The sequence below is a fragment of the Pan paniscus genome, chromosome 3, assembly GCF_029289425.2.
Source record: "Pan paniscus chromosome 3, NHGRI_mPanPan1-v2.0_pri, whole genome shotgun sequence".
NCBI classification, from domain to species: domain Eukaryota; kingdom Metazoa; phylum Chordata; class Mammalia; order Primates; family Hominidae; genus Pan; species Pan paniscus.
Genome location: NC_073252.2, coordinates 137,548,730 through 137,565,055, shown reverse-complemented (window position 1 = coordinate 137,565,055; position 16,326 = coordinate 137,548,730). Strand labels below are relative to the sequence as shown.

The 16,326-nt window shown below is 42.5% G+C and overlaps 1 protein-coding gene across 5 annotated transcripts in view; it reads right to left on the bottom strand.

Annotated features, from left to right (window-relative positions):
- Positions 1-16,326, bottom strand: part of MGST2 (microsomal glutathione S-transferase 2) — a 64,747-nt gene that overhangs the window by 40,444 nt on the left and 7,977 nt on the right. For 4 of the 5 annotated variants that reach the window (XM_003820677.5, XM_008974125.5, XM_055111849.2 and 1 more), the window contains exon 2: positions 11,296-11,395. The exons of the other annotated variant lie outside the window; for it this stretch is intronic. In XM_003820677.5, coding sequence (XP_003820725.1) covers positions 11,296-11,395 — 100 coding nt within the window. The remainder of the gene's footprint in view (positions 1-11,295; positions 11,396-16,326) is intronic. 5 annotated transcript variants of the gene reach the window in all.

The window sequence follows — 16,326 nt, the reverse complement described above, 5'->3', positions numbered from 1 at the left end:
ACAGATGCTCCAATATTTTCCTCACCCTCACAGTGGATTACTTAGTGTATTCCTTCAATGTGGGCACATCACTTGGGAGACTTCTGGCCTAAAACTTTTTATGAATATTTCTCTATTTGAGTGTGTCCAATGAACACAATATGCAACTTTGCTTGCAACAACTTTGTTCAGAAAATAGGAAACATTCTCCTAAGGAAAACCTCATGAGCCATTTCTAATGACAGGTTCACAGTAGGTCTTTTTCTAAATAAAAACAGACAAAGCAATTCAAAGGAAGTTTGCTTCTTGCAGGTTTTCTGTTTGCTTCTGATTTTTTCTCTTCTTGTTTAGGTGACTCATCCTGAACCAGTGGGCTGTACACTGCCATGAGCCGTTTGCACTCTGAATGGATGACCTGGCCTTGGTCTTCTGACTTTGGACCCTGGGCGGTCTTTTGGATGATTACACTGACTGGGATCAGGGCAACAGGTTAATATGCTCAGAAAAGGCTTGGGGATGAGAGGTTGCTGGAGTTAATCTTTTTATAAAGACGTGTAACTGTCTAAATTGCTCCTTGTCAAGTAACTCTGAGTGGGACACAATAGGGAGGTGGCGGCTGGTGGCAGGAGAGCATGAGTCCCACCACTGCCCTTCAGTGGTGCTGCTTGTAGGGAACACGAAGAGCATGCAGGGAAAGGAGATTTGCAGTTCCTCCACCTCCCAGCTCCCTCTTGTCCCCTGACCACCTGGAGAATCTCCCGGATTATGTGACAGATGCTGCTTGGTATTGGTAAGGACACTGGAGTTTGAGGAGCTCATCACACAGAGTCACTCTGTCATTTTGGGAGATCTCTTTTTTTTTTTTTTTTTTTTTGAGATGGAGTCTCACTCGGTCACCCAGGCTGGAGTGCAGTGGCGTGATCTCAGCTCACTGCAACCTCCGCCTCCTGGGTTCAAATGATTCTCCTGCCTCAGCTCCCAAGTAGCTGGGATTACAGGCATGTGCCACCACGCCCAGCTAATTTTTGTAATTTTTAGTAGAGACGAGGTTTCATCACGTTGGCCAGGCTGGTCCTGAACTCCTGACCTCAAGTGATCCACCCACCTTGGCCTCCCAAAGTGCTGTGATTACAGGCACGGGCCACTGCGCCCAGCCCCCAGCCCTTTATAATAATTCAGTAGATAAGGGCATCTAGTGCTTTCTGCTATTGTCCATGATGGTTACACTTGTAAGAAAACAGGAATATGTTTACTGTCTCTTTTTTTCCCACTTATTACAAAAGCCAGTTGCCCACATTACTGTAATCTTATAGTTGCACAATATCTGAAAAATCACTATTCTTGTAAATTTTCTTTTTCTCCATAGTTTTTAGACATGCATTAAGGTCACTAGTTTTAATTTCCAAATTTCAGAATCAGAATTCAAAATGACATTAAAAAGTTAATAAAATGTAAAAAAAAAAATACAGAATCACAGTAGAATGAGAAGAGGCTAATATTTCTAAAGGGTACCGAGACTCACGATGATCAGGCTTACCTGTGCCTTGTGGCAGGTTAATTTTGGAACAGGAACTGAATAATTCGGCATTAAGCAAATAGGAGTGCATTCACAAGAACTAAGAGGCAATTCTTCTGTCTTAACCAGCATCAAAGAAACCATTATTAGTATACTAGATATACATCTAGACTCCAGGTTTAGAAATAATATTAAAAATTTTTGTCTAAAGAGAACCAAAATTTCTAAATGGTTGGAGGAAAAAAAGCTGAAGAATTAGTGCTCCCTAGCCTCAAAATCCAGAAGATGAAAGATGCTTAATAATGGTCTTTCAGCACATGAAAAGGAGTGAGGTCAGCAGCTATTCTCCCCTTCCAGTGAAGGTAGAATCAGAGGAAATGTATTTACATTGCAAGAAAATCAATTTATTACTTGGATCTACTTTTTAGATTTTATAAAATGACTTTACTCTAAAGAGATCAAGGTGCTCAGATTAGATGAGATAGAATTTTCTAAATTCAGTAATAACGCAAAGGAATGGTCCTTGGTGAAATTATAGTTGCTATTTTCACAATTTTAAAAAATGTATTCTGGCAAAAGACGGCAAGACTCTAGAGACTGTCATCTGTAAGTCCTCTCCTGTAAGGAAGGGAAGAGGAAGTGAATGGAGATTTTAAGGAGCCCAGGGCTAGTAACTCAGAAAGGCTGGACTCCATATCAGCTCTGCTCACAAATAGATACCCACCCTGAGATGACCTTCCAACAAGAAACAGTCCTTTAGGATCAGTGAACCTTGAAGTGACGCTGATGAGATGTCCAGGTCCACCTAAAGATAGAATTAGTCATAACTTTGGGCTTCTTGGCTATGCTGAGGGCAAAATCAGCAGGAGAAAAGGGTAGGGAAAAGGCTGGACCTCTAAGCTCTAAGTCCTTCCAAAGAGGCAAAGGGAAACCAGTGCTTCTGGTCCAGGAGAGCCAGAAAAGACAGTGCATTCCTCCTCCGGGAAAAAAACAGATAACCAAGTAGGCTTTGGACTGAACTGGTTATCCCAGGGAATTCTGCTCTAACTACTTCAGATAAAGTCTAAATGGCTTTGCAAGCAATGACTCTTGATTTGGTTTGGCCCGATTTATCCTACGCCTTAGAATCTAAGGCAAAAATTGGGCTAGGGCTGGGAAAATTCAAGAAGAAATTCAAAGTATGGAGTGGAGCCATCCCCATTCACTCTTCAGTGAGAAACCAGGGGAACAACTACTGTGTTGTTGCTCAAAGTATTTCCTGGCTCCAAATCTGTCCTGATTATTGATCGTCATTTTTTAACTACTCTCTGTTCTACCATGATTAATCCAACAAAGCAAAACATCTCTAACAAGGAAACTGGGTTTGTATACAGTACTTACTTTATAAATAGTAACTTGAGAGAAATACTTGGAAATGGTGTTCAGTTTTATTCCTGGGACAAGAGGATTCCAGATATAGAAGAGGAGGGAGAGCAAAATAACTTCAAAGAAAGTCAAATTTGTGGAAACTATGAGAATAAAAATAGAACCAAGAAGTGGCCCAGGGACTTAGCCTGCTTGATACCCAGTAGTTCCCAACAAGTTTTCAGATCATGAAAGACAAAGTGGGAAGATCTGGAATTTCCTCCCGTGATGATTTTTATAAATAGCATAGTGTCTCCCAAACTTCAAGCATTAATCTAACACTGTCAAAGTTTTAGCCTTTTAATGTATCACTATCTTTCTACAAATCAGCTTCTTTTTTGCTTAAATTAAGAAAAAATAAATTTTACATCATTACAAGTGCAGAAAGAGTGTAGCTTTCTAAATAAAGGTTAAGTATAAAAATAAATCCAATGAAAGCAAAAAGTTACTAAATTCTAGTTAGATACTAATGATTGCTGACGGCTCTGACCATGAGATTCTTTCTCTGTTGAATAGGGTGTAAACCAAAAATTAAATTCTAAGGCCCCCCCTACCATCTGAATGGACTTCCTCCTCAGCCAGGGCTCTTTTAAAAATTTAACCTGAGAGGCTGTTTCAGGCCATGATGGAAAGTGAGAGTCAGACATACCCCCTTATACCTCTTCAGCATTCACAGCAACACAGACTTTAAGTCTGATAAGAAACATTTTACAAACTATTCTCTCTGAAGCCTACCATCTGAAGGCTTCCTCTGCAAACAAGAACTTTGGTCTCCATAATCCTTTATCTTAACCCAGACATTCCCTTCTGTTGATCCCAGGTCTTTAGATAAACTCAACCAGTTGTCAACCAGGAAAAATTTTAAATCTACCTATAAGCTGGAAGCCCCCTGCTCCCACCCCACCACACTTCACATTGTCCCACTTTTCTGGACAAAACCAATGTATTTCTTAAATGTATTTGATTGAAGTTTCATATCTCCATAAAATGTATAACGCCAAGATGCACCCCAAACAAACTGGGCACGTGTTCTCAGGACCTCCTGAGGCCTGTGGCATGGGCTATGATCATTCATATTTGGCTCAGAATAAATCTCTTCAGGCTGGGTGTGGTGGCTCATGCCTGTAATCCCAGCACTTTGGGAGGCCGAGGAGGGTGGATCACTTGAGGTCAGGACTTTGAGACCAGCCTGGCCAAGATGGTGAAACCCTGTCTCTACTAAAAATACAAAAATTAGCCGGGTGTGGTGGCACATGCCTGTAGTCCCAGCTACTCGGGAGGCTGAGGCAAGAGAATCGCTTGAACCCAGGAAGGGGAGGTTGCAGTGAGCCAAGATCGCGCCATTGCACTCCAGTCTGGGCGACAGAGTGAGATTCTGGCTAAAAATAAATAAATACATACATAAATCTCTTTAAGTATTTTATAGAGTTTGACTCTTTTTGTTGACAAGGGAAAATGGGTGTGCACAGGATATCAAAAATGTATCATGATGACTTCCTGTTAAACATGGCAGATTGAACCCATGCTCATTTCTTCTCACTTCTGAAGCTTCACTAAAATGCTAGTTAAAGAATAAAAAATAGATATGAGTAATCAAGAACAAAGAGAATGAGAGCAGACACAAGAATAAACGAGAGGAAGTGAGGGTAATCTGGCTGCAACATCTGTCACCCCATCAATTGCCAGGGTTGATTCGGCTGATCTGGCTGGCTAGGCGGGTGTTCCCTTCCTCCCTCCCCACTCCATGTGCGTCCCTCCCAAAACTGCATGCTCAGTCAAAGAGGACAACCATCCTCCATAGAGGAGGACCAGTTTTCGGTCAAGGGTATATGAGTAGCTATGCTCCCCTGCTGGAACCTCCAAACAATCTCTCAAGAGTGGAAGAGAGCCATTAGCAAAATTCTGCGGGAAAGACAGCACACGGAGGAACAGTGGCTGGACTGGTAGAGTGCAGAAAGCTGAAACCTATGTGCCTGCTGAAGGAAGAAGCAATGAAGACTGAGACCATCCTTACCCCAGAACCAAAAGAAGCTCAGGAATTGGGCACCCCAGGTACCTTAGAGGCCAAAGGCTGGAACTTAAGAGTGGTTGAAAAACTGAATAAGGAGGGCTTAGCTGCCCTCCACCTCTGCTTCCCACTCCTGAGCCCCAGCCTGCTCCCCATCACAGGAGGTGGGAGGCTTATTGCCTGGAGAAACAGAACCAGAGACTGTTAGGGACTTCAGGAATAATAGAGGGTGGGGGTAAAATTCTGTCCTGAAAACAGTCAGAATCTGCATGCTGCACACTGCACAGTCGAAAAACCTTCCTGTCTTTACTACTGCACTCTCAAAAGTCAGGCCTATTATCCTATCTCCACCCCTCTTTCCTTCAACCCCTGAAGGAGGTTTAAAGGGTTTTCTCTAGAGAAACTAAGTGGTACCAGAAAGATGACCTACAGATACTTTGAGGGTTCTCCAGAAGAAAGCTGCCTCCTGACCAATCATAAGCCCCAGCCATGCACATGGAGCTTCCATATCACTCTCTAATGCCTCTTTCTTAACAGCCAGTTGAGAATTATTAATACCAGATGTTTGGGTAAAACCTCTAAGATCTCCTTTATTCAGATCTCTCTGCAGGACCCTTGTCATCATCTTGACCTCCTGATGCCATCAGGGCTCAGTCCTCTTTTGTTCTTTACCTACTGATATGGTTTGGCTGTGTCCCCACCCCAGTCTCATCTTGAATTCCCACGTGTTGTAGGAGGGACCTGGTGGGAGGTAATTGAATCACGGAGGCAAGTCTTTCCCATGCTATTCTTGTGACAGTGAATATGTCTCACAAGATCTGATGGTTTTAGGCCGGGTACAGTGGTTCATACCTGTAATCCCAGCACTTTGGGAGGCCAAGGCAGTCGGATCACCTGAGTTTAGGCATTCAAGACCAGCCCAGTCAACATGGTGAAACCCTGTCTCCATTAAAAATACAAAAAATTAGCTAGGCATGGTGGCAGGCACCTGTAGTCCCAGTACTCAGGAGGCTGAGGCACAAGAATTGCTTGACCTGGGAGGCGGAGGTTGCAGTGAGCCAAGATTGTGGCCACTGCACTCCAGCCTGGGTGACAGGGTGAGACTCCATCTCAAAAAAAAAAAAAAAGAAAACACAAAACTGATGGCTTTTAAAAGAGGCATTCCCCTGCACAAGCTCTCTCATTTTTTGCCTGCTGCCATCCATGTAAAATGTGACTTGCCTTTCTCCATGACTGTGAGGCTTCCCCAGCCACATGGAACCGTAAGTCCAATTAAACCTCTTTGTTTTGTAAATTGCTCAGTCTCGGGTATGTCTTTATCAGCAGTGTGAAAACGGACTAATACACCTACACACACTCCCCTAAGTGATTTTATCCAGTCTCATGGCTGTAAATCATCTTCCTGTGCCAATGACCCCTGAATTTATATTTCCAGCTCAGATCTCTCTCCTAAAATGCAGATTTGTTTATCCAGCTGCCTCTCTACTTGGAGGTGTAACCAACAATGTATTTGTCAGTTTATGATGCAATCATAAACAATCCAAATAGCTTAGTAGATCATAATGCTTAAGGCCTCTCCTTAAGTCACATCTCAGACACAACATGTCAAGACAGAACCTCCTAATACTTCCCCAAAACCAGTTCTCCTGCAGCCTTCTCCATCTCAGATCATCGCAAGGCCATCCTTTGGGATGGATGCTCAGGCCAATAATCCAAGAATCATTCTTGACTGTTCTCACACTTCACATTCATTATGTCAGAAAATTCTATGAGTCTACCCTCAAAATATATCCAGAACCTGACCACTTCCCATCATTTCACTGCTATCTCCCTGGCTCTAGCCGACAGAGACAGGAGACAGCCAAGGGTCCCTGGTGAAACCCCACCCTCAAGTCTAAAAAAGCTTGAAGGCTGAAAGCCCGGACTGCTGGTCCAGGATGAAACTTGCCACCCTGAGGGAGAACTGCCCCCGCTTGCCTGCCCTTTCCAGACTGATTCTTTCTGAATAAAGCCTGCATGCTCACTGGAGGAACAGGGTGGAGCCACAGGAAGTTCGAATCTTGTGCAGAGGGAGGAGCCTGGTCTCCAGCTCGTGGGTGGTGACCTGGAATTAATCTGCGAGGCAGGGGCCTGTAAGTAGGACCCCCTCCCGCTTTGTTGAGTTTCTTTTTTTTTTTTTTTCTTTTTTTCCTTTACATCCAATAAATTCTGCTCTACTCACCCTTCAATGCGTCAGCACGCCTAATCTTTCCTGGCCATGTGACAAGAACCCAGTTTTAGCTGAACTAAGGAGCAAAAATTCTGCAACACAGCCACCATCATCTCTTGCCTGGAATTCTAAATGCATTTTCTGCTTCTACCAATGCCTCTATACAGGCTCTTCTCAGCAAAGCAAACAGGATTCTCCTTTTAAAATATAAGATCATGTCACTCTTTTGCTTAAAACCCTGTCATGACTTTCCATTTCACTCAGAGAAAAGCCAAAGTCCCCTACAGTGGCCTTTAAGGCCCAGTGTGACCCAGCCGTCTATGACCTCTCTGAGTTGACCTCCTCCCACTCCCTGCCAGGCTCCCTGCAGCCCCCTGACCTCCTGACTAACCCACTGGGTGTATCCCCAGCTAAGGGCTTTTCCCTGACTATTGTCTCTGACCCAAGAGCTCTTTCTCTACATGTTCACAAATGCCACCTTCTCAGCGGGACCTTATTGTACATCACAGACCACCCAACTTACCCCCCAGGAACCCATCCCATACCCTCTTACAATGCTATCCTTTTTGTTTTTGTTTTTTAGCACCAATTACCTTCTAACATAATATATGATTTTCTCTTTCATTTTGAGTTGGGGTCTTTCGCTGTTGCCCAGGCTGGAGTATAGTGGCATGATCATAGCTCACTGAAGCCTTGAACTCCTGGGCTCAACCAATCCTCCCACCTCAGCCTCCCAAGTAGCTAGGACTACAGGTATGTACCCACATGTGGCTAATTTTTAAATTTTTTTTTAATAGAGAGAGGGGGCTCTTGCTATGTTGCCCAGGCTGCTCTTGAACTTCTGGTCTCAAGCAGTTCGCCCGCCTGGGCCTACTGAGTCCCTGGGATTACAGGTGTGAGCTACTATGCCCAGCTTATATTATTTTCTTATAATATCATCTGCTTATTGTTTATTTTCTGGCTTCCTCAGCAAACTCCAAGAGGGCAAGGATTTTTGTGGGATTTGTTCATGGATCTAGGCCAAGCTATTATAACAATGCCCAGTACACAGAAGTGCTCAATAAATACTTAATGGGTAAATAATAAATATAAATGAAAGACAAAGGCCAAAAAAGACACAAAGATACTTGGAAGAAACAGAAATGTTACAGAGAATTTTTAAAATTATAATTAAAATCCTCAAATATAAGAGAATAAACTACATCAATGAAATAAAAAAGGGACGGTTTAACATCAGCACCAACAACTAAAAAGCAATCAGAGAATAAAAATAAGTTATTGGAAATTAAAATTATGATATCTCAAATTTCAGATAAAAAGTTAGAAGTTGAGGAAATTCCTCTGAAAGAACAAAAATCCAAAAATATGAAAACCTGAAGATAAAAGAAAACTAGAGGATCAGTCCTGGAGGTTAACACACAACTAGTATGTGTTTTAAGAATGAAAGAACAGAGAAAATGAAGGAGAGGAAATCTGGGGGAAGAAATAAGATTAAAAAATATTCTGGGCCAGGAGTAGTGGCTAACACCTGTATTCCCAGCACTTTGGGAGGCTGAGGTGGGCAGATTGCTTGAGCCCAGAAGTTTGAGACCAGCCTGGGCAACATGGTGAAACCTTATCTCTACCAAAAAATACAAATATTAGCAGGGCATTGTAGCACGGATCTGTAGTCCTAGATACTCAGGAGGCAGAGGTAGGAGGATTGCCTGAGGCTGGCAGGTCAAGGCTGCAGTGAGCTGAGATTGTGCCACTGTACTTCAGCCAAGGCAACAGTGAGACCCTGTCTCAAAACAAAAAACAATTCTAAAACAGAAGGACATGAGTTTTCAGGCTGTGAAAAGGCCTCACCTGGGGTTGAGCACAGTGAAGAAAAAGCCTCTCAACAAGCACAATGCTATTAACATCTCGGGACAGTAGGCCAGGCAAGATCCTGAAGCTTCCATAGTTTCCAAACAAAAGGTCCAGAAGCAGAATAGCACAGAACATCTCAACAATATCAGTGGGAACTAGGAAGCCATGGAGCAAATTTTTTCAAAAACTCTGAGGGTAAGGATTTCTAATACAGAAATGCATGTAACCAAGCCATCCCTTAACTGTGAGGCAAGATAAAGGTGCATTTTCAGATATGTGAAGTCTCAAAACTTTACCAAACATTCACCCTCTCTCAGGAAGCTTCTGAAGGGTGTACTCCACTAAAAAGAGAGAGAAACCCAATAAACAGGAAAACAGGAGGTCCAGGAAATCCAAATCAGGACAGTATAAGGGAAATTTCTAGGATGGTGACAGGAAGTCCCAGGATAGCAGCTGTGCAGCAAGCACCAAGAGCATCCCACAACTTGAAGCGAAAAGTGGAGGACTCAGGCAGAAATGACTCCAAGACAGAAAAATGTATTACTAGATTATCTAATGCATTTGAATGTAACGAAAGGAGATTTTCAGTTCTGCAGAAGATTTGGGCATGAAACTAAGCAAACAAAGAAATAAAGAGCAATTATTAACCCTAGGGGAAAAAAATTGCACAAGAAGGAAATGTAACCACAGTATACTATAAGGCCCTGCTTTCAACATTATTTTCTTAATCACAATAATATAAACATTGGCTATTGATTTAACTCAACAGAGTGATATAATGTTACTGGAAGGATGAGGTAAGGAAAAGAGGAAGTAAAGGAGCATGAAATTATTTCTTCCATAAAAAGAAGCCAACTGACAATGTCTAAAATTTGTGAATCAATAAATAGCAGTGAAAGTATAATGTTTAGAAATACAGAAGTAAATACCCAAAGTAGTAATCAAAAAGGGTTATCTCTAGGGATAGAGGGAGAGGGGAGGTAGGGACAAGGAAGAGTTATTTGTTGTCATAAAACCTGTAATCCCACTTTATCTTCAGATCACGTACATAAATTACTTTGATAAAAATAAACATTAATTTTGAGGTGTGGGACATGCTGGCTCCAAACCAATACTTTCCACTTGACTTAACCATAAGGATTCAAAGATAATTGAAATGAGAATGACTTCTCATCATGTAGTTCAATGTTATTTAAAACCAAGTCTACACACCTCTTACAATTATCTCGTATACTCCCGGTGGTATTCACCCCACGCTTTCAAGCCTAGGGAGTAGTCTGTAAAACCCTCCTTGGAGCAAGTGGGTAATCAGAAGACCAATGTTATCATCTCAAGGACCAAGGCCTACCAAAATTGATTCAAGATGTAACAAAAAGCCTGCCTAGTCCAATAATCATTAAAGAATGCAAATCCCATAATTTAAAAATTTCCCACCAGAAAAACATTAGGCCCAGATTATTTTAAGGCAAGTTCTACACAACCTTGAAGGAACACACTCTTCCAACCTTATTAAAATTCTCTGAGAAAGTAGAACAGGATGCTTCCTCCAACTCATTTGACACTAGGTTCATCTGTATCAAAATGAGACAAGAACCAGACAAGAAAGGCAAAGTGTAGGCCAATCTCACTTGTAAACATAAATGAAAAATCCCACGATGGTAACAAAAGAACCCAATGATATATCAGTAGTGATGCATGAAATGTTTCTTAAAGCACGTATTTTGGGGGATGAAATATAAAGTACGCCCTAGCGTTCCTGCAGCAGGCAAGTTCACGGTGTTAATGGTGGAACATTTTGTATGGGTCTGAAAAAACAAGGAGCACAAGATGATCAAAAAACATGGCGCATGCATGTGAGCTGGCAAGCTTTCTCATTCTTACAGGTGTCTGATTTTAAGAAATGGTTCACAGAGAAACTGGCAGAAGATTAATCCTGATCTACCTCTGTTTTGAAGTAGGGAGGAAAAAATAAGATAGAAAATTGTAGCATAACTAATCCGACTTCAGACTATTGTGGTCTCCCAAGGCTCCAGGGGGCCTCTTTGACCCAGTGACCCTCCTTGGGAGACACAGCAGTCCCTCCTGAGATCCCAGCCTTTTCTGTAAATATACCCTGCTGAATTGGTAATAGATGTGGGCAGAGACTTCATGCCCCGAACCCTTCAAACTTTCTGGATTCTGAGAACGGTCTTGGCTGTGAAGAGTGACTTGTTATAACTAGATATTGCACATGAACTTAGGGTCTTCTCCATATCCCTTTCCCCTAGTCAGGAATTGTGTCTGTATGGCAGGCACAGATCCATGAAGGGTGGAAGAAGCATTACTTACTGTGCCCGAAATACTCTCTCAAACTCTGGTGACCCAGTGACTGCTGGGGGCGTAACTTTGTATTTTAATCTTGCCTTTCCAACTTGCAAAGCAAAATAACCTGCAAGTAAAGGGAAATGTTGCGTTAAAGATGGGGCACGTCATTAGTCATTAGTGGAATGCAAATTTAAATCACAATTAGATAGTACTACATACCTATTACAATGTCTAAAATCAAAAAGACAGATGATAGCAATTAAAAAAGACAGGAGAGGATATGAGAGCAACTGAAACTTTCATACAATGCTGGTGGGAATGTAAAACGGTACAACCACTTTGAAAAACAGTTTGGAAGGGAGTCTTTTAGTTAGACATACCTCCAATGTATAACCCAGTCATTCCATTCATAGGTATTTCCCTAAGAGAAACAAAATTGTATGTCCATACTGTAGGGGCCAAAGCCCTTGGCCCCCTGGAGGTTCACTGAAAATCACTGACATGAGGCAGATTAATTAACAGAAGTTAAAAGAAAGATCACACACATTTATTTCATATGTATACATAGCAGCCTTCAGAACAAAGACCCCGCTCCACAGTGAGGTACAGAAGTTCATATGCCATCTTGAGGCTACAGAAATGTGAAAGGAAAATAAATCTCAGGACCCCAAAATCACTAAGCCAAGGGAAAAGTCAAGCTGAGAACTCCAGCAGGCAAACCTGCCTCCCATTTTAATTCCTAAATAAGATAGCTACAAAGCACAATTTGCCCACAAGGAAAAGCTTATCTTCACAGGTGCTGGACAGAAAGTCACCCTCTGCTCATCTGAGACAAACGCATATCTGATTGCTTATGTAAAAATGTGCCGATCACGGTGGCTCACACCTGTAATCCCAGCACTTTGGGAGGCTGAGACGGGTGGATTACCCAAGGTCGGGAGTTCGAGACCAGCCTGACCAACATGGAGAAACCCTGTCTCTACTAAAAATACAAAAAATTTGCTGGACGTGGTGGTGCATGCCTGTAATCCCAGCTACTCAGGAGGCTAAGGCAGGATAATCACTTGAACCTGGGAGACAGAGGTTGCAGTGAGCCGAGATCACGCTATTGCACTCCAGCCTGGACAACAAGAGTGAAACTCTGTCTCAAAAAAAAAAAAAAAAAAAGCAGATTCACTGAGCCAGACTAAATTGTGTATTCAGTGAAAGGCTTATCAAGGACTCAAAAGAATGCAACCTTTATCTCTTATCTATCTATGACCTGGAAGCCCCTGCTTTGATTTGTCCTGCCTTACCTAGACCAAACCAATGTACATGTTACACATACTGATTGATGTCTCATGTCCCTCTGAAATGTATAAAAGCAAGTTGTACCCTGACCGTCTTGGGCACATGCCATCAGGACCTCCTGAGGCTATGTCACGGGCATGTCCTTAACCTTGACAAAATAAACTTTCTAAATTGGTTGAGACCTATCAGATATTTTGGGTTCACAGAAGCAATGCAGGCTCAGAACATGGCCAAAAAAACAGGTTATGGTGGTAAGTCAGGTTTTAGTGGCAAGACAGGATATGGGAGGGGAAGAAGAGGAGGCTCAGCTAGCCAAGGGAGTCATGTTATACAGACGAAATCTCACAGATAGCAGCCCCTCAGAGAAAATAGATGGTAAGTGTTTCTTCCAGATCTTTACAGGTGTCAGACTCCATTAATCTCTCCCAGATCTGGACAAGGGAAGGCCTTGCTGCATTCATGGAGATTCTCCACAATGCAAAGTTCCCCCACAAAAAACAGCTTTGCAGGGCCATTTCAAAATCTGTCAAAGAAATCTATCTTGGGTAAAATATTTTTATTTCCTTCAGTACAAAGAATTGTACACAAATATTCACAGCAGCTTTGTTTGTAACAGGAACAACTCTGTGATGGCTAATTTTATGCATCAGCTTGGCTAGCATACAGTGCCTAGTTGTTTGGTCAAACACCAGCCTAAATGTTGCTGTGAAGGTGTTTTTTTAGATGTGATTAATATTGAAATCAATTGACTCGGAGTAAAGCAGATTACCCTCCTTAATGTGGGTGGGCCTCATCCAATCAGTTGAAGGCCCTAGGAGGTAAGACTGAGGTCCCCCAAAGAGAAAGGACTTCTGCCTCCAGACTGCCTTCAACACCAGATTGTAACATCAACTTTTGCCTACCAGCCTTTCCTGCAGATTTCAGACTTGCCAGCCCCCACAATTGTGTGAGCCAATTCCTTAAAATAATTCTCTCTGTGTGTGTCTATGTGTGAGTGTATGTATTGATTCTGTTTCTCCGGAGAACCCTGACTCATAAGAGTATCCATCAACAGGTGAGCAGATAAATAAATCATGATAGAGCCATACAATGGGATATTACTTAACAATAAGAAAAAGGAATAAACTATTGATACCCCCCAAAAATGAGTGAATCTCAAAATAATTATGCTGAATGAAAGCAAGGATTTTAAAAAAGAGTACTACTGAATAATTTCATTTATATAAAATTCTCAAAATGCAGATGAATCTATAGTGACATAAAGATTGCCTGGAGATGAGGAAGCCAGGAGGGAGGGGCCACTAAAGAGAGCAAAGACCACCTGGTGGCCATGAAGCCGACCATCCAGAGGCAGAACTCCTTATCTGAGGAGTTTAGAAATAATTGATCTTCCCTATATCTAAGGCCGGTTCCAGGCTTCTTTCCCCAAAATTTATACGTAACTAGACTTTCTCTACCTCTATACATCTCCGGAATGCATGCATGACAAAACTCATTGTGCAACCCTTGCTGACATTACGACACCAAAATGTCTACAAATGTAATCATTTATCACGACATACGTGGCTAATACGGACCAAATTACCCCTAAGCTCTTGCTTTAAGGTCCATAAATACCCCTAAGGAAAATCCTCCCCAGCGCGCTCAGTCCTCTCGCTGAGGCAGCCCGCTGCACTCTTCTGCAGCTTTCTCTCAATCTAATAAAACTTTCCTTTTCAAACCTATACTGTTGTCGGTAAATTCTTACTCCCTGTGGGCCAATCACTTTCCATTGCCAGGGCTCTGACACCTTGCCCAGCAGGTACAAGAAAACTTTGGGGATGATGGCTCCTACCTGCCAACGTTTCCCTGTTATAAAACAGTATGACTTTCTTCTCCTTTATTTCGTTAGATAATCAACTCTGATGCCTGGGACCACCTTCATCTTGTGATGAGCCCTGTGGACTTCTTTCACTTCCACATCCATACTTCCTCCTCTGTCAGTTTTTGAGCCTTCAATAGGTCTTGCCTCCTGTCCTTAACTTCCTCTTTTCACCCCATAATAAACTTCTGGCATTGAGACAGAGCCAGGAACACTCTTAGGGACCTGCTAGCCACCTCAAGCACGGAAATAAAAACTCTTGAGTTCCTTCAAGGGAAATTCCAAGCACCTTGCTAGCCTTCAGTCCCGCTAAGCGAGAAGATAATAATAGTTTAAATAATAGTCACCCAAATAAGACAGAGTTACAAGACGTTTGGTTCCCTATAGAAACTAAAGATAATGTCTTCACATGGGTTCTTGAGTTGTTTCTCAGAAACCAGGACCTCCATCAGATGGAAAATGCTGACCACTGTCACATGGACCTCAGCTAAGCGGGAACTGAGGACTGAATTCTGACCACCATTCCCTGTTCTAAATTTCTTCCTGAGGGGCCTGCAGAGAATCACACACACACACTTTATTTTCGTGAAAGGAAAATAAATCTCGGGACCCCCAAATCACTAAGCCAAAGGGAAAAGTCAAGCTGGGAACTGCATTGGACAAACCTGCCTCCCATTCTATACCTAAATAAGACAGCTATAAAGATTTTTTTTTTTTAAGAGACAGAGTCTCATTCTGTCGCCCAGGCTGGAGTGCAGTGGCATGATCTCAGCTCACTGCAACTTCCACCTCCTGGGTTCAAGCAATTATCCTGCCTCAACCTCCTGAGTAGCTGGGATTACAGGTATGTGCTACCATGCCCAGCTAGTTTTTTGTATTTTTAGCAGAGATGGGGTTTCACCATGTTGGCTAGGCTGGTCTTGAACTCCTGACCTCAAGTGATCCACCCGCCTCAGCCTCCAAAAGTGCTGGGATTACAGATGTGAGCCACTTTGCCTAGACCCCAGATAAAAAAAGGAAAAAAAAAAAACTACATAGCTCCCTCACAATTTACCCACAAGGAAATTCCTTGTGGACAAAGGACAGACAGAACTCAAAGTGATTCCTCTGCTCACTTGAGACAAATACATATCTGATTGCTTCCTTCAATTCAGTAAAAGGCTAATCAGAAACTCAAAAGAATGTCTCCTATCTACCTATGACCTGGATACAGACTTTGAGTTGTCTCGCCTTTCCGGACTGAATCAATGTACATCTGACATAGATGAATTGATGTCTCATATCTCCCTAAAATGTATAAAACCAGGCTGTGCCCTGACCACCTTGGGCACATGTTGTCAGGAGCCCCTGAGGCTGTGTCATGGGCATGTCCTTAACCCTGGCAAAATAAATTTTCTAAATTGTCTCAGATACTTTTTAGTTTAGAACCTTAATATTTATTTCTGCTGACCCCAAGTTTTTAGACAAAGCCTGGCTCCCTTAACCAACTGCAAACCAAAGAATCTCTGAATCCACCTGTGGCCTGTAAGCCCCTGTGTCAAGATATCCTGCCTTTTGAGGCCAAACCAAGGTATAACCTCCATGTATTGATTTATTATTTTTCCTATACCTTCTGCTTTCCTGAAATATACCCCTGCTTTTAAAAACCCTTGCTTGGGCCATGTCTGGTGGCTCACTCCTGTAATCCAGAATTTCAGGAGGCCGAGGTGGGAGGATCACTTGAGACTAGGAGTTCAAGACCAGTCTGGGCAACATGGGGTGACCCTATCTCTATAAAACAAATTTTAAAAACCCATTTAGGCATGGTGGTTCACACCTGTAATTCCAGCATTCTGGGAGGCCAAGGCAGGAGGACTGCTTGAGCCCAGGAGTTTGAGACCAGCCTGGACAACATAGTGAGACCC